The following is a 24,841-nucleotide window of genomic DNA, read 5'->3' on the forward strand; positions in this document are numbered from 1 at the left end:
CCTGTTCTCTGTTTTAGAGATAGCCATTTGAAGAAAAATAAATCGTTTTATAGTCTATTTTATTCGCTAGATGGGAATAATAAATTAGTTACATATTTTAAGGCCCATTTACAAGAGAGAAAATTTGTGGCAGGGCTCGGATAAAAATGGTACGCGTACCGAAAAAAATGGTTCGGCACGGATAAATTTTGTTGTGTAAAATTGGTACGCGTTCCTGAAAATCTAACCCGGCTCGAATAAAATGTGTAGTGTAAACGATAAGTCGCGATGAACCAACTAATAAATTTGCAGAAATTCCACTCGATCGACATGGCGGTGTGTTAGACGCGTATTTTAAGAAAAATAGTTACCAAGAAAATCTCATTAACATTCATGGAGGAACTAGCATGACGTTCAGCAGTCTTCTTCGGTCGCTTTCTCCTAAGTTCGTGATTGTTAGTGTCCAGAGTCGAAAGCTGAAAATCTGCCTCGGAAGAGCATAATGTAAGGAGTTAATCCAAATAATGCGGGGAGAATAAAATAATAATAAAAATAATCGTCGTCGTTAATAGGGGAGGTACAAACCATCACTGCTGTCATTTACTGCTGCCATTTGAACAAGAACCATATACCTTCATCGCTTTTTAGACTTCTGGGAAAAAGGCAAATCGGATCCGCGACTCGTATGTGACGTTTAAATGAAATAGCGGCATGCAAACTAAGACCGAATCGCGTACGCTGGACAAGGTGTTGAGCCTTTTACCCGCACCAAAACAATATTTAACGCAGTTTAGCACGGTAGAAAAAGGGACGTGTAAACAGGATATCAGTTAGCCTGCGAACAGGCTTTAGCGCTCTTCGGAAATCTCCGGAAAGCCTGTTCGCAGGCTAGGTATCAGTGCAATTTTTTTGGTACGCGTACCAATTTTATCCGAGCCGTGCCACAAATTTTCTGCCGTGTAAATGGGCTTTTGTTACTTTTGGTCAGTCGACGTTTTAAGTTCGATGCTCGTCTCCAAGTAAGATTTAATTATTTATAACAAAATCTCCACAGAAAGAAAATTAAATTGCTCCTTGCATGGCTTCAATTAAAGCACTGTTCCAATAACGCAGATGAAATGGGTTCAAAATCCAGAAATGTTAATCACGTTTCTTTGCAATTGTTCAATTTGCAATCACAACTGCAAAGATCACATCTTTACTGAAGAATTATCAATCAGTTTTATTATGTTTTATCTGGCAAATGCAACTAACTTTCATAGCTCTGAGAGCTACAAACTGAAATTACAAACATCTAAAGCTTCGGTTTCATTCAACAGGCTCGTGGTCAGTAGCAAATACTGTAAACCCGTGATCCTGTATGCAGGATGTGATGAAAGAACAGATAAAGCACAAGAAGCAAACATTATTATTTATCGCAATTGTAGCACCAAATGAATGGCAACCTTTCAACTCTACGACACTTGAAGCTCTAGCCAACTGTTTGCAACATTGTGAATGAGAGTTAACAAAAACTGATGCCGTGAGTTATGGAATTGAAGTTCTCTAGCTTTTTTTTGACATCGGATAGCCAGATAAAAATAATATAGTAGGCTTTTTTAACATGACTTTGAATTAAATAGAAAAAAAAATATTCAGAAGGATAAGCGACATAACTTTTATTAAATTTATTTTTATTTAGTACAAGAACGAAAGTTACCATCCTAAATATTATTATACGCTTTGTTGAACAGACATTTTTGCATTAAAAGTGTTCTAGATACTTTTTATCCAAATTCTTCTCCTTGGAGACTTTGTCTGTAACTACATTTCGCCAAAAGGCTTTAGATCCCTGTGATATCGCACATCATTTTTATTATCAAAACAAGATCACCCCAATTGATTCTTATACAGCCACAGTAACAAACTTGAGGGCTTCTAAAAGAAACGAAAAATAATAATCATATCAAATCATATCACAAGTGAAGAAAAGCATTGGAGATGCATGGCGCAGTAATGGAAGCAAGAAATTGCTGTTGTTGTTATACTATAGTTTCATATTGGTGGAACTCTTCTTTCGTGTTATTGTATTAATGGATTTCAGACATAGGTTTTTACGAATCTGCCGCATAAAAGTGAAGCAAATACATGGATTCGCTACACAATGACACAGCGAAAACAAAATGGCAAACTGGCCAAATATTTCAAAGCCTAGACTACAGTGAGGGATTGAGCTTGAAAAATAAAGATGAAGAAACTGTAAAGCAAGAAAAGGTAACCAGCACGAGGCAAATGCCAAAACGATCACTGCAGACATCTTAAGCAGCTTTTTGTTCCTTTTCTTGTGTCGTTGATTGACGATGGAAGTACGAAAAGGCGCCATTTCATCGTTCTTTAGTTTCACCAAGATTATCGTCTGAAGTATACAAACTGTTACTAGTGGCACAATCAAAACAGTAACAAGTAACGCAGTGTAATAGTGGGTATGTGTTAACTCGTGATTTAAGGCCGGCTCCCAGTTTGTGATACAGAAAGCTTCTCCATTTCTTGTCTCCAAACTGAAAGTATAGAAATATGGAGAATGAATTGCCATTGCTAAAATCCAAGTAAAAAGGATGAAAAGTCGTCGCCTTTTGACAGTGATTCGACGATATCTTCTTGTGAATACCACAGGGACCAACCTATCTGCGGTAATTAGAAGGACACAGCACAGACACAGCGATGGTTTCATCCGCGACAAAGGCACAAATCTTACAGAGGATCTCCTCAATCCATCCGTGGACTACAAAAACCATCGACTCTTTAATATGAACCACTATCTCTCGAGGAAAGTGAACTATGGAGAACAACAAATCTGAAATAGCTACCGGTTGGCCAAAATCAAGTTCATCGTCTTATTCGATTTTAGAGAGGCGAAGATAAGAAGAGTATTTCCCACAAGCGAAGCAATCAGAAGGACACTATAAATTATATGGCAGCAAAACTTATCATGATAGCCACAAAAAAAATAGAAAGCAAACAGGTGCCGTTTTGGGCGTTGTGGCCTTCAAACTCTTCATCATCTAAGTTTGTTGTTGAGCTGTTGTTGGCAAAAATCATAATCGAAAACGGCAACCTGCGAAGAAGAAAAAGTTCGACTGATCAGCGAATCCAAGATATGCAAAACAGTGAAAAGACCCAAATAAAAATTGTTTTATATTTTTGTCTGATTAGCATTTTGATAGTTTAGGCTGATACTTAGTGGTTTACTTGAATACAAAAAAAGGATGACTCTGAATTTAATTACACCAAATGGATCTAACGATTTAGGATGAGATAAGAACATGAATATAAAATAATAATAATGTTATAATAATAGTAATAATATAAGAAAAGATAAAATCTGCAAACTGATAGCAACACGGTGGAGAGATAATACTGAAACTATCTAAGGCTGTTTTATTGTTTGAATGATGGGAATTCATGTTTCAGTGCACGCGCTTCATTTTTAGAATTTGATTTTTATTCTTTTTGCAGTGTGTTTTGCCTCGTGAGCTAACTTTCATGTGCAACTGAAAACATAAAAAGTCGTAAAAATGATGAATGTATGGAGTGTTAAGCGGTAGATATCGAATTAAAAACAAAAACAAACCTTATTCATCAGGCACCTTATGTCTGCCAATACTTCGTTTCTGGACAATTGTGGCTGCCGACAAAAGCCCTTTTCACATTAACTTTTGCATATTTGCATAACAATACAAAGTATAATTTATACAATGGGCCCATGTGGTCGGCCTGTGTTAAAGACTTTGAGACCTGCATTTGAACTTGCATGCTCGCTCGCGAGAAGTGCCGTATATCGTAGATCGTTTATCGGATGTTACGCTACAAGATAGCGCAGCTTTTGTTAAACAATCCTCCAACACAAAACGCGCAAAAAACCATTCATGAGATATGCGATAACTTCGATCTCGTTGATGCCTGGAGAATATTGAACCCCGAAGAAAGAAGGTATACTTGGCGACAAACACAGCCTTCTGTCCACTGTAGATTAGACGTCTTCTTAACAAGTCAAAGTTTTCTGTTCAGCATTATCTCCGCAAACATTCTACCGGGCTTTAAGACAGACCACTCAATGATCACATTAAATATATCCCTTCACTCAATTCCAAGAGGGCCTGGTTTTTGGAAACTCAACACATCACTTCTCGCCGATAAGGACAACATTGATTTGATAAGATTAACTATCCGTGAAACACAGAATGATACGAAAACGATGAGTCCATAAACCCTGCGCTTCTTTGGGATATGATTAAACTTAAAACTCGGGAAAAATCCCTTAGCTTCGCTGCTGCCAAAAAGCGCAAAACTTTGAATAAACAGCATGAGCTAGAAGAAAAAATTGCCTTACTAGAGAAAGAACTGGAACAGCCGGCTGCCGTCAGCGAAACGCAAAAAACAAATAAAACACAACAACTTGAGTTATTCAAAAGCGAACTAGAAGAGATAATCAAAGTACGTACCCAAGGGGCAATCTTGAGATGTAAAATTAAATGGTACAATGAAGGTGAAAAAACACTAACTATTTTCTCAACCTTGAGAAAAGACATTTCAAACTGAGTACAATAAGCCAGCTTAAAATCACTGATCAAGAATTTGTCACATCCTACAGAGAAATCCTTGCTGAATGTGAAACCTTTCATAAAGAGCTCTACACATCCCAGAAAAATGTGATACCACGAGAAAGCGCTTTTTTCCAATCTGAAAATGACGCGGTTCTGGACCACAATGAGGCAATGAGCTGCGAAGGTCATTTAACAGAACAAGAGTGTCTAAAAGCGCTAAAAAGCATGGATCGGGACAAAAGCCCTGGAACTGACGGACTCCCAGCTGAGTTTTACAAAACTTTTTGGAAAGACGTGTCTCCCCTTCTGATAAGTGCTCTCAACTATTCGTATGATGAAGGAAGCCTTTCGATCACACAAAGACGCGGAATCATTAAACTCATACCAAAAAAAGACGCAGAACCACATTTAATTAAGAATTGGCGGCCACTGACTCTCCTTAACTGCGACTACAAAATAGCCGCAAAAGCTATTGCAAATCGAATAAAATCGGTTATCCAAAAACTTATCAACAACGACCAGACGGGTTTCCTAAAGGGTCGATTTATTGGAGAAAACATAAGATTGATAGATAACATCATTAACCATACTTCCCGAAAAAATATCCCAGGGCTATTGCTTTTTATAGATTTTGAAAAGGCCTTCGACTCGCTTGAATGGTCTTTTATTGAGCGCACGCTCCAGTATTTTGGGTTTGGCCCTTCTCTGATAAGCTGGTTCCAAACATTTTACAATAACATCGAAAGCTGTGTCTTAAACAATGGCTGGGGAGCTGTTTTTCCGAATACAAAGGGGCGTTAGGCAAGGTTGCCCTCTTTCGCCTTATCTATTTATATTATCTGCTGAAATCTTAGCTAAAGCAATCAGATCGAACAAGAGCATAAAAGGAATACATGTAAACAACTCAGAAATCAAAATAAGCCAGTACGCAGACGACACAACCTTCATTCTTAACGGCACTAGGGAGTCATTATCCGCCACACTTAAGACGATCGAAACTTTTGGAAGTATGTCTGGTCTCAGACTTAACAGCAAAAAGACCGAAGCTCTATGGATTGGATCAGTGGTGGGAAATAAGGAAAAACTTTTTCCTGAGAAGAACTTTAAATGGCCAGAACAGAAAGTTAAGGCCCTCGGCGTCTGGCTTTCTACTGATCCTAGCATCACATTAAACATAAATTATAGGGAAAAAACGGACAAAATTAGAAACATTTTAAGCAATTGGAAATATCGCCGGCTAACGTTACTCGGCAAAATCCAAGTAATCAAAAGTCTAGCAGCATCTCAACTTACGTACATTCTAGCCCCTTTGGCGACAAATCATAAAATTATCAAAGTAAACGATCTCTTCTACAGCTTCCTTTGGGACAACAAGGGTGATAAGATTAAGCGAAGTGTCATGATAAACGACTATAAAAACAGAGGTTTGAGAATGGTTGACATTGTTTCTTTTACCAAATCGCTCAAGACTGTTTGGATTAAAAAATATCTTGACGACTCTAACCGCGGGAAATGGAAAGAATTTTTTGAACTTGAACTTGGGAAGTATGGCGGCAAACTAGTCTTCAGATGCAACTTACATAAACGTGACATTTCAAAGTCGATATCGGTCCAAGACCCTTTTCTACAAGAAATTTTAGAAATATGGTCAGAGGCTAACTTTGATGACAAAATCAAAACCGAGCAGCAATTTCTGGAACAACACATATGGCATAATTCACTAATTAGAATCGAAAACAGACCGGTTTTCTACAAACATCTTTTCCTGTATGGAATTACTAAGGTAGGCCAGTTAATGACGGACTCGCACAGTTTTCTCCCTCTTGCAGATCTTATCAGCACTCATATACGAATACAACCTATAAAGTATCTAGGCCTCATTTCTGCCCTTCGGTACCATTACAATTCTAACTGTCTTTGCAAAGAATCTTGTAGCACAGAAAATCCCGATACCTTCTCCGAGACTTTTATTAAGAACGATTAAGCGAACAGATTTGTATACCAGAAGCTCCTCTCTTCCAAAAGAACCGCACCTTTAAGATGCCAAGAGAAATGGAACGACAGTATTAAATCTGATGAAAGATGTTCTGCTGACTGGACTAGTGCCTATTGTTTGGCAGCTAGTTGCACAAAAAGCACAAAACTCGTAAACTTGCAATTCAGATTTCTTCATCGTATTTTACCAACGAACCTTTTCCTAACAAAAATTGATATAAAGCAGGACCCAAACTGCTCTTTTTGTACCAACCATCCCGAAAACCTGATCCACCTGTTCTGGAACTGTACAATAGTAGCAACCTTTTGGGAAACTTTGACTGAAAAACTTAAACAGGTTAACCTAATAACGATAGACTATCCAAAACACGCCGCCATATATCTGGGTCTGAGACCAGACACCACCAAGTTTTCACTTCAATTAAATTTCTGCTTTCTTCTGGCAAGACATTATATATGGAGCTGCAGAGTCAACAAGAAGATCCCGGTTTTAACAACTTTTCTTATGTCCCTTAAATCGCAGTTTCATATAGAGTCCAACAACCTAGATACTACCTCTAAGAAATGGAATCTTTTACTTCCACTTCTCGACATTACGTAGTCTCTTTTGCCAAAAAAAAAAAAACAACTCTCTCGTATATTAACCTTCTTTAAGCGAACCAAGGCCAAAGTGCATTTGAGAGATAGATATACATTTTTTGTTTTATATTACTTATCTAGGATATCTTTCTGCACCAATTGTTATCAATTATTATCAACTATTAACTATAAATAACATTTAGGATTAAATATTAATTATTAGTAACTGCTGTTAATCAAACTGAACTATATGAAGTAGCTATCGCGTATAATATTTGTTAAAAAATAATAATAATGAACTGATGTAATAATAGGCAAAAGGAAACCTTTTTAGGCAGAGGAGTCGCTCCTTTATTTATTTATTTATTTATTTATTTAATTTTTCTTTCTTGTATGTTGTTAATGTAAGTAATATTTTTCGTAGTTTCTTTTCGTGTAATAAGTGTTATTGTTTTTGTGAATGAATAAAAAAATAAATAAAAAAAAAAAACACAAAAGTTGCCAGCTATGTTTATTTACGTTAATTTTTGGCAAATTTTCTGAAAATGTTTCAAGACCCTCTTGGGAATTGTCATCGCTTCAGCGATTATCCATTTTCCCCACTGATAAATTTGCTCAACACAATTTGTTGATGCGGTCAGCGGCAGTACTTTAAAACTAACTTGGCGGCTGGTTTTTCAAAACAAACTTGCTCGATTTTCTTTCTTCCATTTGATGCTGCTGTTGTATTCGTCGACCAGAAAAATGTTAAGACGATTATCGTCACTTGTTCCACGGACCACTTCGGACACATTCAGTATTGATGCGGAGTATGGCAGCAATCAAGCAAGAGGAATTCGAACTCTACCGGACATAACAAGTAGCGTGGCCGAAAAAGGGGAAATAATTTCAAAAGTAATGCCATGGAAATGATTCCTTAAAAGAAGAGCGGTGGCAATTTTAAGATGAGACTTAAAATATTCTCCTTTTTTATGATAACATGTTATTTCCGTTTGTGGATTAAAGTCAGCCGAAGTCGAAATTGATAAAATTTGGAATTGTGCTAGTGACATTTGAGTTCGGTTGTTTGCCGGATTTCTAAAACTTTACTCCGTTTATATCTCCTCAAATTCTCGCGTGCTACTAAATATTTTTTCATGGTTTTAAAAAACTATCTTTGTACCTTTCAGAAAAATAGAAGACTTTCTCGGAGTAAGTCAGAATTTTAAGAAATTTTGATTTCTGCTACGGCCCTTTGCCCGCTACTTGCAAATGGCGTGGACATTGTCTTGTCTAAATGACTATCATTTAAAAAAATTGAAATGATTTGATTTGGTTTTGCCACTTGTGTCAAGTACTATGGTATATCTATTACTTGCGTTATTCTTGTATTCGTCCGTTAAATATACGCTTGGCGGCAAGCATTTAAAATTGGGCTAATTTCGGCTTGCTGAAAGGCCCGTTTTGGGGGTTTCGGATATCGATGACTTTAGCTTCAAAATAAATCTCGAGTATTATCAAGAACGAGAACCAACGTAATGTGTTTTCCTTTACCTTATATCAACCTTGTTTGGTGGAGAAATTTTGAAGGAAATCGAATTTTCATCCAACTTGAGCGGTCGATCCTTACACGGACAGTCACTTAAGTTTCTGTGGAAACGTTTATGCATGGAGCCACTACATACGCTCAAAACGGCGGCTTAAATTCAACTGGAGGACAGGTGTTTTTGAATTATTCTGACTGGATGAACGACAGCTTGTAGATAGCTAATTTATTTTTCGTCGTCCAAAGAAGAATATTCATATTTCTGTTGAAATTAATATTAAACAACAGTTGCCAAAAATGAAACACAATCTGCTATAATTAAATAGAAAAAAAACATTGAACGATAAGTAACATGATACTTACAAAATGTATTTAAGTCCAAGTACGAAAGTAACCATCCAGACATATTTTTGCATTTACAGAATCCTTTATACTTGTTCGGGACAATTCACAGAATCTTTTCAACACGCAGTTGTAAACTCAACGCTTTAATTGCGATGCTCGTTGTACCAATGTACAAACATCTCCACGGCTTGACAACTTAATCGACACGCTGACTTGTTACGCCTACGGTAAAAAACTGAACAAAACAAACCTAATTTTACAATACATTCGGAATATAAGAAAAAACGGGAACTATGAAATCAAAACTTACATGTTCTGTGCGGTTTAGGTGGTAAAAACTGTATCAAAAAACAACACTGTCGAGCAATCCGCCCGACACGAAACTCTTTCCATCACAAAACCATGTGCGATCGAGTCACGTGACTCGATCCAGTCCGAGCAACTTGTGCACAGTTAATAACGGACCTAAATCAATTTCCGGTTATTAATTTCGGCCGCTAGTCGGCCTCAACATCCACCCCGCCTTGGGGCGATCTCCTAAAGCGTCCCAAATATGTGGCTTCTCACATGGACTTCAGGTTACACGCACTTCTTCTTACATGGAATTCAGGTCATTTTCTAACAAACATAGTTTCTGTATAGGACGAACATAGACACTGTCCTTAGTTTTAACTTTAACAGTTCGCACCAAGCCATCTGGCCCAGGGTACGTCTCAATGACACGTCCAAGGTTCCAGTGTCCCCTCGGGGTGTTATCGTTGACTAGCAGCACCAATGCATTGGGTTTAACATTAGGCAACGCCTTTAGCCATTTAGCTCGAGGCTGCAGGATGGGTAGGTATTCTTTAAGCCATCTTTCCCAAAATAAGTTGGCAAGAAATTGCACCTGCCTCCACTTCTTCTTGTACATGTCAGTCTTGTTGAAGACTCCGGGTGGTAAGCAAACAACCTTACGCTGCATCAAGAAGTGGGCTGGCGTCAGTGGCTCAAAATCACTTGGATCATCCGAGTTTGCTGTTAGGGCTCGGCCGTTCAGAACACGCTCGACCTCAGTAAGCAGCGTCTGCAGGACCGCGTCTGTGACCACATGTCCACCTAGGATAGATTTCAGGACCGTCTTCGCGCTTCGAACCAAACGTTCCCACACGCCGGACATGCTCGATGCAGTAGGGGGCTGGAATACCCATTTGCAGCCGTATTGGATAAGCTCACTCTCGATCCGTCCCTGGTTCCATTCATCAAGACTCTCCTTCAACTCGCGCTGAGCTCCGACAAAATTAGAGCCATTATCGCAACGTATCTCTTTCACTTCGCCTCTACGATTGATAAAACGCCTCAAGCACAGGATGAAATCGTCGGTGTCCATTGAGTTAACCACTTCTAGGTGGACACAACGAGTGGTTAAGCAGGTGAAGAGACAGCACCAACGCTTTGTGGTCCCGCGGCCATGTTTAACGTACAGGAGGCCAAAAAGGTCCATTCCTGAGTACGAGAATGGTGGTTCATATGCCATGAGCCGTGCCTCCGGTAAAGGTGCCATCTGCTGGACCATGGGTTTGGCAAGGACTTTCTTGCACTTGACGCATCGGCTAAGGACTGTGCGAACTAGAACGCGGATTTGTGGGATCCAGAAGTCTTCCCGCAGTTTGGCTATCACATGCTCACGCCCCAAATGGCCAATGAAGTGGTGGACATGACGAACAATCTTCTCAGCTACGGCATGGTTTCTGGGCAGAATGGTTTGCCGGCCCATAGTAGATTCTGCTACTCTTTTCTGGCCACGTCCATTCACTCTCAGTACTCCCTGGGCATCCAATTCGGGATTCAAGGCAGCAATCTTGCTCGATGCTCTGACGACACCATTTGACTTCAAATCTTTAATCTCCTGTGTGTATGCTGAGCTCTGGACAATCTTCGCAATAGCCACCGTAGCTGCATTCAAATCATCGACGGTTAACCTTCCAGTCACGACCTTGTCTTTATCTCTAATGAACTGTGTAAATCGTAAGAGCCATGCTACCTTGCGTCTGAGGCGGGTCCAATCTGAGCAGGTTGTTATCAGAACTTGGAGGGGGTGCTCCGCAGGATGAAGGAGGGATTCAAATTCTGGGTTTTCTTTCTTTGCTGCAGCTGGATCAGGGGTCAGTTCCAGAGAGTGTACATGAGTTTCTTTCTTCAGCTCCAGACCTTCAGTAGGCAAAGTTCTACATTCTTGTCCTGGCCAGGAGTCTTCTGGTCCCCACAGAAAGTCAGGTCCACGAAGCCAATTGTGGTTGGCGGTCAGAGAAGATGGGGTCATTCCCCTTGACACATAGTCTGCAGGATTCAAAGTTCCTGGCACATGATTCCAATCTTGCACAAGTGAGTGCTCTTTAATCTCTTCAACTCTGTTAGCTACGAAGGTTTGAAGTCTTCGTTTCTCATTCTTTAGATAGTGCAGTACTATCTCACTATCAGTCCATAGGAAAGTCCTGTCAATGTTCAGTTCTAATTCTTCTCGTAACATTTTGCACATGCGAGTTGCAAGTACAGCTGCCTGCAACTCCAGTCTAGGAATACTGACGAACTTCACTGGTGCATTCCTAGCCTTGCCCATAACGAAGGTACAATGGACTCGTCCATCCGTGTTCTCAACACGCAAATATGATGATGTCCCATAGCCAACCTCAGATGCATCTGAAAAGACATGAAGTTGCAACTTGCATTCTCGCGGGTCATCATCTGGTAGGAAATAGGATCGCGGGATGAGCAACTGTGATAAGGAAGGTAGCTGAGACTTCCAAGACCTCCACTTCAACAGAGACTCTTCGCTAATGGGTTCGTCCCATCCTAAATTGGCCTTCCACAGGTTCTGCACTAAACATCTTGCAGCCAGCGCTACAGGCGCAGCAAACCCTAATGGGTCAAACAAGGAACAAACAGTTGATAGGATACCACGTTTGGTCTCGGGGCGGTCAAGGTCCTTTATCTTGAAGCCCAGAGTATCATCTCCAACAAACCAAAGTATTCCCAGCGCTCTTTCAATGGGTGGATCATCCAAATCGAGGTTAAGTCCTTGCTTGGACAGCTTGTCGCTTGGAACTGCCTTGAGCACTTCCTTTGAATTTGACGTAAACTTAGTCAGGTTGAAGCTACCTCGGGCAAAGATGTTGACCATGTCTTGAGCCAGGTGAATGGCTGACTGCTCATCATTCTGGGAAGGGAGAGCGTCATCAACATAGAAATTTCTTTTTACAGCTGCGATGACACTGGGGCTGAAGTCCTCGGCATTGTCGTCAGCGACTCGCCGCAGAGTGGAATTTGCAACACAAGGGGAGGACGCTGCTCCAAATATGTGTACTTGCATAACATAAACATCGGGTGGGTCTTCATAGCCATTTGTCCACCAAAGGAACCTCAATGAGTCCTGGTCTTCTTTCCGTACACGTATCTGGTGGAACATTCCTTCAATGTCTGCAGCAATACCAATTGTACCTTGGCGAAAACGCAGGAGAACACCAACTAAACTGTTGGTCATGTCTGGCCCGCTTAATAGATTCTTATTAAGCGAAGTTCCTTCGTATTCGGCTGCCGCATCGAAAACTATGCGCACCTTTCCAGGCTTGGTAGGGCTAGTTACCGGGTGATGTGGGAGATACCAATGGTTACTGGATTCCGTAGCCAACTCTTTCTCTGACAACTTGCGAGCGAATCCACTGCTGATGTAACCGTCCATTACTTCACGATACTTAGTGGCCATCTCCTCGTTACCCGATTTCGTCAAGCGACGTCGCAAGGACTCTAGGCGTTGTTTCGCCATAGCAAGATTATTTGGAAACTGGCGCTCATCCTTCTTCCAAAGCATGCCCACTTCATAACGTCCATCGACGAGACGTGTGGTATCTTCAATTATTTGCATTGCTCTCTTGTCTTCAGCTGAGAGGGGCTTCTCTCCTGACTTAACAGCTCCATGGTCTTCGAGTTTCCAGAATTTCTCAATTAGGTCAACTGGCTTATGATCAACTGAAACAAAGTTTACTGAGACTCCCTTCGGATCCTTGACGCCATAGCGACCAGCAACGCACCAACCGAGGGGGTATCGACAACCATAGAGTCCTTTCTTCTCATCTTCGGGAACTCTAACTTCTTTCTGTATGTGCGCGTAGGGGATGTTGTTTCCCACGAGAATGGAGACTCTCTTAACATCAACTGCTGGAAACTCAATGCCACATAAGTGAGGGTAGTTCTGGACGTCAATTTGCTCTGGCAGGGCTCGCTGTGACTGGTTAAGGTCAGGTAGAACATAGGCTTCAGAAACCTCGATACTTTCTCCAAAACTTTCCAAAGAGCTCAAGGTAAAGGATACTCGATTAGACTCCACAACATTGTCACTGCTTGTGATTGTATTAATTCTAACCTGCTCAGGTGTTCCTTGTATGTCAAGGTAATCAACTAAACTGCGGTCAACGAGGGTGTCAGTACAGCCGCTATCTAGAAAGGCGTAGGTGGAGACAGCATTGCCATTCTCGGCGGTGATAATGACAGGAACAACGTTCAACAAAACTTGTGTTTCTGTGGTAGACAAACTGGCAGATGATATGGGTGTTGTTTCAGGTTTGCCTGAATTAGCACTTGCAGTTTGCCCCGTATTTACGCCCTCGTGACTTGTGGGATAGGAGGTAGCTGAAGGCTTGTCACCTTTATCCTTGGAATCCTTATTGATCGGTGGGTTGGGGCGGCGACTATCCTGGGTCTGATCAGTATGCAGAAGACTAAGATGACGACCAGGGCATTTTGAACATGCTGGCGGTTCAGGGCAAGAACCAGAACCGTGTCCAGGCCTTTCAAGGCCACAGTTAAAACAAAATCCACAAGATGCCGCATACTGTCGTCGGACTGCCACATGTTCACACTTCTTGATGATGGGGCAATGCTGAAGCTTGTGTCGCTTAGATTTACAGATTCCACAGTTTTTTGAGCTAGGGGCAGGAAGTTTAGTTTCAACATCCGTGGCACTGATTGTGCGATTCTTTAGTTGCTTTGGTGGAGGTGGAGGCTTAGGAGGCAACTTGGTTTCTTTATTCTCACGCTTCAACATTTGACCTCCAAACACCGGGTCGTTCCTAATGGATGCTTGTCTCTTTACAAAGGCGGCGATGTCCTTCAGCCGAGGAGACCTTCCGCTCTTGACAATCACATAATTCTCGTTTTGCCACTTGATGATGAGATCATTAGGCAGACGGCTAACTATGCGCCTAAGGTTCGTTGCAACACTTGCTTCACGTTCAACGTCGCCTTGAAGGATTCTTGTAGCCGCATTCAGCTTCTCAGAAAAGTTCGTAAGTCCAATATTGTCACCATAGGTCAACTTGGGACCTGATACGAGGTCTTCTATGCATGCTTGAGTCACCCTTATGGTCTGACCAAAGCGTTCCTCCAGGGTTTTCATGATGTCGATGAAGGAGCAACCTCTGTTTCGTTTTACCACTTCCAATGCTTCTCCGGTAACAAACTTAGGGAGGTATTCAACACGCTGGGCATCAGTTAGCAAATCGCTTTCAAGGTGCGTACAAATTTGTTCACGAAAGGAGGGAAAATCCACTGGATTTCCACTAAACTGTGTCGGTCGCATTCCACTTAGCATTTGTGCCTTCCACATTGCTGCAACGGGATCATGTGGGACCTGTTCACCACGAGTAACACCCTGTGATGGTTTAACACCAGGTACTCTAAAGGACTGGAGTGACCTTATGCTGTCAGGGGTCTTACGCACATTAGATCCTATCGCTGAGAGGGATGACCTCGGCTGAGTTGTCATGCTGAACTGGATGGTTAGGAGGGATTGGCTCTTTCTGAGAAGGATTTAGTTGAGACACCTCACTAATAGCATAACTGGCACCTGGGTTGGTATTAGGTCTGCTGGTCTCCATTTTCTCAGAAACGACTGGGGTAGAATGTGGACGTTTATCAACTAGAAATGTGGCAGCATCCAAAGGACCAGCTGCTCCAGGTGTCAAAGCTTCCTCATCGTTGTACTCCATTTCAATTTTCCATTCTAGCTCAGCTAATGTTGCTTGCTCTTCAAGACGCCTAAGTTCCATTCTTTGTTTATGTTCGTATGCCATTCGAGCTGCTTCGGCTTCTTCCTTTGCCCTAGCCCTTGCTAGGTCCAATTTCATTTTTGAGACAAGCACCTTTTTCAAGGATTTCTTACGTGAGGATCCGGACACATTGGAAGACTTAGAGGAAACTGACACATTGTCATCACGATCCCCGTCCTGGTCTAGTAGTCCAGGATTCATCTGAGCATTTCCAGGCAAAAGGTCTATTTTTTGCAACAAACCTTCACACTCATCAATAATGTCACGGGTCTCTCGTTTTAGATTGGAATAACGACTCTGTACATCTTCCAAGCGTTCTCTCTCATTTATCCCAGCAAGGTATTTCGTATGTAGCCCTTCGAGTGTCTTCCATTTTTCCGAGAGTAGGTCAAGGTATTTCTTAGCCTCCTCTGGGCCTTGGCTGGTATTAAGCTTAGACTGAATTTCTTTCAGTAAATTTTCAATTTCTTTGCTTACATTTGTCCACAGCATAGCCGTGCTGAGTTGCTCCCGGGAATCCCTTTGCCGTTCCAATTCCGTGAAATCGACGCGGGTGTTTGGTGGGGGCCTGGGTCTGAGCGAGGGGCCATCGTAGTAGTTTAATGGCCGAGTAAACACATTTGTTGTAGTACAAATGGAACTAATGTTACCTTCTACGGCTTCTACTGTCGTCGTTCCGGGAAAATCGGGCAATCCACGATCCATTCCTGGTCCAGCATAACCCAAACGGCTCAAACCATAAACATCCATTCCACTATCGAGGCCGAAATCCAATTGATCCGACGCATCCATCGCTCGACAAATCCAATCACAATCCAATATTTAGGAAGAACATTTTTTTACTGATGTTCGGGACAATTCACAGAATCTTTTCAACACGCAGTTGTAAACTCAACGCTTTAATTGCGATGCTCGTTGTACCAATGTACAAACATCTCCACGGCTTGACAACTTAATCGACACCCTGACTTGTTACGCCTACGGTAAAAAACTGAACAAAACAAACCTAATTTTACAATACATTCGGAATATAAGAAAAAACGGGAACTATGAAATCAAAACTTACATGTTCTGTGCGGTTTAGGTGGTAAAAACTGTATCAAAAAACAACACTGTCGAGCAATCCGCCCGACACGAAACTCTTTCCATCACAAAACCATGTGCGATCGAGTCACGTGACTCGATCCAGTCCGAGCAACTTGTGCACAGTTAATAACGGACCTAAATCAATTTCCGGTTATTAATTTCGGCCGCTAGTCGGCCTCAACATCACTTTCTATGCAAATTGTTCTCCTTGAGGTCTTCCTCTGTAATTGCATTTCACTACGGAAAAGGCTCTAGAAGACTGCGATATTCAGACATGATATCATTTTTATTATCAAAAAAGAGATAACCACAAGTTGCTTCTTATACACCCACACTTATAAACCTGAGGGCTTCGATGTTTATTGTTACGCACTTAAATAAACAAAAAATAATAATCATATCAAATCATATCACAAGTAACGGAAAGCATTGGAGATGCACGACGCAGTAATGGAAGCAAGGAATGGTTGTTGTTATAATGTAGTTTCCATATTGGTGGAACTCTTCTTCCGTCTGACTGTAATAATGGATTTCAGACTGAGGTTTTTACGAATCTGGCGCATAAAAGTGGAGCAAATACATGGATTCACTATGCAATGACACAATGAAAACATAATGGCAAACTGAACAAATATTTCAAAGCTTAGACTGCAGCGCGGGATTGAGCTTGAAAAATAAAGATGAATAAACTGTAAAGCAAGAAAAGGTAACCAGCACGAGGCAAATGCCAAAACGATCACTGCAGACATTTTAAGCAGCTTTTTGTTCCTTTTCTTGTGTCGTTGATTGACGATGGAAGTACGAAAAGGCGCCATTTCATCGTTCCTTAATTTCAGCAAGGTTATAGTTTGTAACATAGAAACTGTTACTAGTGGCACAATCAAAACAGTAACTAGTAACGCAGTGTAATAGCGGGAATGTGTTAACTCGTGATTGAAGGCCGGCTCCCAGTTTGTGATGCAGAAAGTTTCTCCATTTCTTGTCTCCAAACTGAAAGTGTAGAAATATGGGGAGTGAATCGCCATCGCTAAAATCCAAGTCGAAAAGATGAGGATTCGTCGCTTTTTGACAGTGATTCGACGATATCTTCGTGGGAATACCACAGCGACCAACCTATCAATGGTAATTAGAACCAAGGACAGTGTGGACACAGCAATGGTGACATCCGCGACTAAAGCACAAATCTTACAGAGCATCTCCCCAATCCAACCGTGGACTACAAAAACCGGCGACTCTTTAATATGAACCACTATCTCTCGAGGAAAGTGAGCTATGGAGAACAATAAATCTGAAATAGCTATGTTGGCCAAGATCAGGTTCATCGTCAAATTCGATTTTAGTGAGGCGAAGATAAGCAGGGTATTTCCCACGAGCGAAGCAATCAGAAGGACACTGTATATGGTAGCAAAACTTATCATGATAGCCACAAAATCAACAGAAATCAAACACGTGCTATTTTGGGCATTGTGGCCTTGAAACTCCTCATCCTTTAAGGTTGTTGTTGAGCTGTTGTTGGCGAACATCGTAATCGAAAACGGCAACCAGCGAAGGGGAAAAAGTTCGACTGATAAGCGCAACCAAGAGAGGCGAAACTGTAATAAAACCCAAATAATGATTGCGTTTATATTTTCGTCCGATTAGCATTTGATAGTTTAGGCTAATACTTAGTCGTTGACTTGATTACAAAAAAGGATGCCGCTAAATGTAATTAGACCAAATGGATCCATCGATTTAGGATGAGATAAGAACATGAATGACTGTATCAAAAAATATAAAATAATAATGTTATAATAGTAGTAATAATATAAGAAAAGATAAAATCTGCAAACTGATAGCAACACGGTGGAGAGATAATACTGAAACTATCAAAGGCTGTTTTATTTTTGGAATAATGGGAAGTCATGTAACAGTGCACGCGCTTCATTTTTAGAATTTTAATTTTTTTTTCTTTTTGCACGGTGTTTTCCCTCGTGAGCTAACTTTCATGTGCAACTGAAAACATAAACGTCGTAAAAATGAATAGTGATGAATGGATGGAGTGTTAATCGGTAGATATCGAATTAAAAACAAAAACGAACCTTATTCATCAGGCACCTTATGTCTGTCAATACTTCGTTACTGGATAATTGTAGTTGCCGACAAAAGCCCTTTTCACGTTAACTTTTGCATATTTGCATAACAATACAATTAACTAATGTGGTGGCATTCTCCACCTTTAAAAATTTTAATTTTCTTTGACACCTGGAGCTATTTAAACAAACAGACCGATTTACACGGAACGGAGGAAAACATCACGTACATTTTTACATGTAGGTTATGTTTGCCGTAAACATTGTCAGAGGATCACTTTGTTGTTTATTGGGATCTATTCTTAATTTGGGCGCTACTGTAATCAATGCACCAATGGAGATCAATATGGCCGAATAGGACTGGGAATTAGCTACCGGAATAAATATTACGCGAACAGAGATCTAGTTTACAGGAAATCGCCGCTAAAAACACGAAGCAAAATACTTCTAGAAAGTTAGAAATGACTGAAACAAAGTATTAAACGAAAAATACACATTATATATTTGATGAGTTGTTTTTTAGAATCAGTATACAGACCTCTCTATAGTTTTTACTCGTGAATGCATAATGACGAGTATAGTGGGGAAGTTGAGCCATCCGTCCATCCGTCCTTCCTTCCATCGTTGTTAACATTATGCAAATTAGGTATGCTCACGGGGGCGCTTTCTAAATTTCGTTTCCCTCGGCTGTGGATAAAAATACAGCTTTACAAAGGTATCATTTCAAAGAAATAAGTGTAGAAAATACTTCACCCCTGTAAATGAGAAACAATCGTTTCCCAAACGATGAAATATTGCCTTTTCTTATATAATAATCGCGAACATTCGGAAACGATGACCAGTGACTATGTATGTGTTATTAAAAGACTGGGAAGGTTAAATCACGGCACGATTTATTAAAGGATAATCAGTAAAAGAGTAACGAAACTCTATACAAGACAGATATGTATATAATATCCGTGAAAAAAAAAATAAGAAGAAAAAAAGAATTTTAGCCACAGGGTATGAGAGTCGATCCCGGGTCACACGCTTCAGAACGCAGAGCAGTACCACTGAGCCATCGGTTTACTAAGCAATTAAAATGATGAAAAAAGTAATTCTTATACCTAAGCGACCTGTTATATGTTCACCCTCTTTAAATAAAGTTGATTAATATTATTAATCACTATAATGAATATTTTCCATCGATACTATACTGTTCAAAGGAACGATTCAAATATATCTAACGCATTCACGAGTAGGTCATAGACCTCTTTGATTAATACAATGGGCCCGTGTGGACGGCCTGTGCTAACAACTTCGAGACTGCGTTTGACCTTGCATGCTCGCTCGCGAGAAGTGTCGTATATCGTATATCAAATATATCGGATGTTACGCTACAAGATAGCGCAACACAGAAGTTGTCAGCCGCGTTTACTTACGTTAAGTTTTGGCAAATTTCCTGAAAATGTTTCAATACCCCCTTAGGAATTGTCATCGCTTCTGCGTGTATCGCATGTCGTTAATTCATGATATAATCAAGTTGACAATAACTCATATATATGTCACATAAAAATTCTCGGTGTATTATTTTTTTACCGCTATATACCTCTCAGTTCTATATTTTAGATCAACTAGTTCTTTGAATACATCAATATTTGGGATTTTTGAATGATTCCGACTCAACCAGATATGCGATTTTGCGAAGATTAAAGAATAATTCAATAAATCACTTTTGTCTATTTTCCCAATGAACACGTCTTTTAACGTAAGATCCTCCTGTTGGCCTGTTAATACAAACCAGAAATTTTTTAAGTGTTTTCCAATAGAGATGTGTCAATGCCCAACCATAGCGCGAGGCTGCACGTGGAGGGCGAGACTAATTAAAAATGCGTCCACTCTATCGGAGGCAAGGTGTTGGAGAAAGCCAAAAGTGTACTATCCTTGGTTATTTTCCATATTCTTAAATTACGGTGAGAGGCAGCCGGATCGAAAGTTTACTGTAGCGAAAGTATGGTCTTCGAACTATAACCACGCGAAGTTTTGGAGTGAGCGGATGCAATAAAAAGCATTTTTTGGCTTGTTTTTGTCGAACAGTGGTGTTTATCGAACGTCGGAAGTGTTCACCCTTGCATTAATTTAGGTAACAGCAAACTAAAATTAAAAATATCGGTTAAAAAGGGTTTAAATGCTTTAGAACAGTTAAGAAAAAACACATAGATAACATATGACGTAAAATGTAAACTTTATTAGCTGTTTATTATATTTTCTTTCGATATTAATTTTTGCTATAAAGTTTCATACAAATCCTTTTAATTTTGATGCGCCATTTTGACCGAGTTGTCAAAGCGTGAGCCTGGGCTCCGTGTGTTTAAACTTAAAGCATAGTGGTATAGAATGTAGCTAAAAATGTAAATGTAGGTTGATAGAAGTTTTTGCCCCTATAGAGACACTTTCATTTTACAGCCCAAGTCGAGCTTCCTCTTCTTGAAAAAAATACGTTGTGCCAAATGGTACATAGCATGAGACGATAATCCGTGTATTATGTAGAAGGGTCTTATTTGCTCTATTCAGTAATGTTCACAGGTACTGATAAAACATCTGAGTTGATAAATACTTTTTTAGACAAAAATCTTTTGCACAATACTCCAACATTGAGATCAGGAGATACATAGCCAGCACACATGCTACGTGATCGCTGAAAAGGAACTGTTAATGTCGTACCGATGAAGTGATTGCCAACGTCAAGGGCTTTGATGTTATCAATTTGTTAAAAGATAAGTAAAACCAAATTTACGATACTCGATATTTGATCGAAAGATGAAATATCTCCGTATTCCTTATATTTAATGATATAATTCCGTTTCCTAATGTACTTTTGGCTCTCTGTGTTCTTTAACCTATGCATTTCAGACCAAAACGAATCCGGCGTATCAAAGTGAAGCAAATACATGGTTTCACTATACAATGACACAACGAAAAAAGAATGACAAACTGACTAAATATTTTAAAACCTAGATTGCAATGTGGAATTAAGTTTGAAAAGTAAAGGTAAAGAAACTGAAAGGCAATAAAAGGTAACCAGCACAAAGCAAATGCCGAAGCGACCGCTATAGACATCTTTAGCAGCATTTTGTTTTTCTTTTTGTGCCGTTGATTGGTTATAGTAGCCGAAATAGCGCCATTTTGTCGTCTCTCAGTTTCACCAAGATTATTGTCTGAAGTATGCACACTGTTACTATAGAGACACAATCAAAACAGTAACTAGTAACGCAGTCTATTAGCGGGTATGTGTTGTTTCGTGATTGAAGGCAGGCTCCCAGTTGTGAAACAGAAAGTTTCGCTATTTTTTGTGTCTAGTTCAAAGATCAAAAGATATAGAAATACGAAGAATAAATTGCAATCGCTAAGATCGAAGTACAAAGGATGAAAAGCCAACGCTTTGTGGCAGTGATTCGACGATGTAGTCTTGGAAATACAACGACGACCAACCTATTAGCGGTAATAAGAACCAAGGAGCTCGAGAGTGTAGACACAGCGCGTGAGAAAGGCACAAATCTTTGAAAGAGTCTGACCGATCCATCCGTGGTCCATTAAAACGCTCCAACAGGCACAGTATTGTCTTTTGGAAAAAGATACGGGAAACCCATCGATTTGAAAGCTATCCATGTATCACTTGAGGTGGTTTGAAAGACACACGTTTGCGCTATATATAGTCACTTTCAAGAAATGACCACCGTTAATTTCTGTCACCAAGAAGAACATTTATTGACATACTTAAATAAATTCCTTACCCTAAAGATAAAGTCTAGTTAATATCACCGTAGGCAGTTTTATGGAGTTTTTTTGTTGTTGCTGTTTATGTGATACTTTGGAAGTCATTTGTAAAACAACTTTTTTTTTTCAGTCAGGGAGAATGGTGGTTTAATGAATAATTGCCTCCATTTCTAAGCGAATATTGGAGATGATGATCTCATGTGATACCAACAAGCGGAGATGAAAACAAACAAAAAATTGACTTCATGTTGCTCTATTTTTAATTATAAGTAAACTAAGTGAATTATCCGATTAAATTTCGGTTACTCAGATGTAATGAGAATTTTTTTTTTTTCATTTTCTGCTTTCTAAAACGTTCTATGTGTATTAGTGGTTCAGTTAGTGACGCCCCGGTAGACGGATATTGTCGTTTGATCTATTTCAAAAAGAGATACGGAGAACCTTCCATCCTTATATCAATATAAGGGGTTTGTTCAATTTAGAATTGGTTCACGTGCAGGCAGTACAGACTCATTGCAAAATGGCCACTTTAATTTTCGTCCCCCAGGAGGACAACTTGTTAACAGAATTAAGTTACTTCACGGGATATGGATGAAATCACTGCATGCAGAGGTTTAAAAGTTATTTACAGATTTAGTTGGAGATTACAGATCCGAACGGATTAGAGGGACATTTATATTATCAAAAACACAAAAACAAGCACGAGCTTGAATGAATGTAAGAATCTAATTTTGGGAGCCTGTTAGGCTAAAACTCGCCAATTAGACACCCTCTATAAAACAACCTCTTAAGCCTAAATTAGGAAACAGGTTCTTATTTTCAATAAATTAACTGAAAATGATTCATTTTAGGAAAAAATATAGTCGACTTCCTGGATCAACTTTGATAGACATGTAAGGAAGGAGGTGGGAAACTCAATAAACTATGGAAGAAAGCAATTCACGCAAGTAATCGGTTGATGAGATAGGAGGGAAAGGGTGCATTCATGGCTGCTTTTCCATAAACAAGCTGGTGTTCTATGAATGAAGGTTAATCAAATGCTCAACCAGATATACAAACGTGCATGCATGCACAATTTATTGATATCGAAGCCAAATTAAAACTCATTACGCCTATAGCTTAACAACTAATGAGTAAACGCGCACAACGCGTGATTACCGACCACTGAGTGATACTTTACGCCATAACTTTTTTTTCTGACACCACGATGTGTTGCGTCCTTCGTGTGTTGTTGATAAAATTCAAAAACTTTGATTTAAAAAAGAATGGCAGTGAAAACATCTGAGTTGGTATATACTTTTTTAGACGGAAAGTCTTTCGCACAATACCCTAGCATTGAGATCAGGAGGTATAGCCAACAGTCTATATGCTACGTGATCCCTGAAAAGACTGAAAAGAAAGTGTTAATGTCGAACCATTGTAGTGATTGCCAAACGTCAAGGGCTTTGATGTTATCAATTTGTTAAAAGATAAGTAAAACCAAACTTTTGAAACTCGATATTTGATACGATAGAAGAAATATCGCCGTATTCCTTGTATTAAATGATATAAATCCGTTTCCTAATGTATTTTTTGCTCTCTGTGTTTTTCAACCAATGCACTTTAAACCAATACGAATGCGGCGTATGAAAGTGAAGCAAATACATGGATTCACTATGCAATGACACAACGAAAAAAGAACGACGAACTGACCAAATATTTCAAAACCTAGACTACAACGTGGAATTAAGCTCGAAAAGTAAAGATAAATGAACTGAAAAGCAATAAAAGGTAACCAGCACAAAGCAAATGCCGAAGCAATCGCAATAGACATCTTTAGCAGCATTTTGTTCTTCTTTTTGTGCCTTCGATTGGTGATAGCAGCACGAAAAAGCGCCATTTTGTCGTCTCTCAGTTTCACCAAGATTATTGTCTGAAGTATGCACACTGTTACTAGTGGCACAATCAATACAGTAACTAGTAACGCAGTGTAGTAGCGGGTATGAGTTAGCTCGTGATTAAAGGCCGGCTCCCAGTTGGTGATACAAAACGTTTCGCCATTTTTTGTAGCCAATTCGAAGGTATAGAAATATGGAGAATGAATTGCCATCGCTGAAATCCAAGTACATAAGATAAAAAACCAACGCTTTTTTACAGATATTCGACGATATTGTCTTGGAAATACAACGGCGACCAACCGATCAGCGGTAACTAGAACCAAGGACAGTGTAGACACAGCAATGGAAACATCTGTGACAAAGGCACAGATTTTACAGAGGGTCTGACCAATCCATCCGTGGACCAGAAAAACCGGCGACTCTTTTATATGAACCACAATCTCACGAGGAAGGCGAATTATGGAGAACAACAAATCTGAAGCTGCTATGTTTGTTATTAAAAGGTTGATTGTCATTCTACTCGATTTTAGGGAAGCTATAGAAAGGTAAAGAATTCCCCACGACTGAAGCAATCAAAATGAGAGTGTATATAGAAGCAAAACTTATCATGATTGCATCTGGATCTATTGCTAGCGAACAGGTTCCATTTTCTTCCTTTTGTCCTTGAAGTACGGTAATAACGGGGGAGCTTGTTGAGCTGTTGTTGGCGAACATCTTACTTGTAATTCAAACAGCAATCTGTGAAGAGAAATAACTGATCAAATCGACTGATCAACGAAGTTGTAGTAGCAGTGAAGTCAACTGACCATTGGGGCCTGACTTCAAGGCTTATGTTCTTCTTGGTTTTAATGATTGGTCAACAAGGTTATATTATCAGAAAGGACAAACGTGATTGGTGACATGAGTGTCACGGTATTGTTAACGTAAATTATCTGGACCCTATTCTTAATTTGCTATTAATAACACG

The 24,841-nt window shown here is 39.8% G+C and overlaps 2 protein-coding genes and 2 pseudogenes across 3 annotated transcripts; all 4 read right to left on the reverse strand.

The window, feature by feature from the left end:
- Positions 1–1,415: 1,415 nt before the first annotated feature.
- Positions 1,416–3,861, reverse strand: LOC144655676 (neuropeptide Y receptor type 1-like; annotated as a pseudogene). Its single transcript, XR_013571170.1, has 2 exons — positions 3,590–3,861; positions 1,416–3,073 (listed from the first exon to the last, which is right to left on the reverse strand). The product of XR_013571170.1 is annotated as a neuropeptide Y receptor type 1-like (transcript).
- Positions 3,862–9,098: 5,237 nt separating this feature from the next.
- On the reverse strand, positions 9,099–14,644 carry LOC144654066 (uncharacterized). Its single transcript, XM_078514175.1, has 2 exons — positions 9,317–14,644; positions 9,099–9,241 (listed from the first exon to the last, which is right to left on the reverse strand). The coding sequence occupies exon 1, from the start codon at positions 14,642–14,644 to the stop codon at positions 9,602–9,604; it is 5,043 nt and encodes a 1,680-aa protein (XP_078370301.1). The 3' UTR covers positions 9,099–9,241; positions 9,317–9,601.
- Positions 14,645–16,363: 1,719 nt separating this feature from the next.
- LOC144655669 (neuropeptide Y receptor type 1-like) lies at positions 16,364–18,290 on the reverse strand. Its single transcript, XM_078515965.1, has 2 exons — positions 18,251–18,290; positions 16,364–17,764 (listed from the first exon to the last, which is right to left on the reverse strand). The coding sequence occupies exons 1-2, from the start codon at positions 18,257–18,259 to the stop codon at positions 16,646–16,648; spliced, it is 1,128 nt and encodes a 375-aa protein (XP_078372091.1). The 5' UTR covers positions 18,260–18,290; the 3' UTR covers positions 16,364–16,645.
- A 4,883-nt stretch (positions 18,291–23,173) lies between these two features.
- On the reverse strand, positions 23,174–24,588 carry LOC144655690 (neuropeptide Y receptor type 1-like; annotated as a pseudogene).
- Between the last annotated feature and the right edge of the window lie 253 nt (positions 24,589–24,841).

The sequence above is a fragment of the Oculina patagonica genome, chromosome 5 (assembly GCF_052425735.1).
Source record: "Oculina patagonica isolate OP01 chromosome 5, crgOcupat, whole genome shotgun sequence".
NCBI classification, from domain to species: Eukaryota; Metazoa; Cnidaria; class Anthozoa; order Scleractinia; family Oculinidae; genus Oculina; species Oculina patagonica.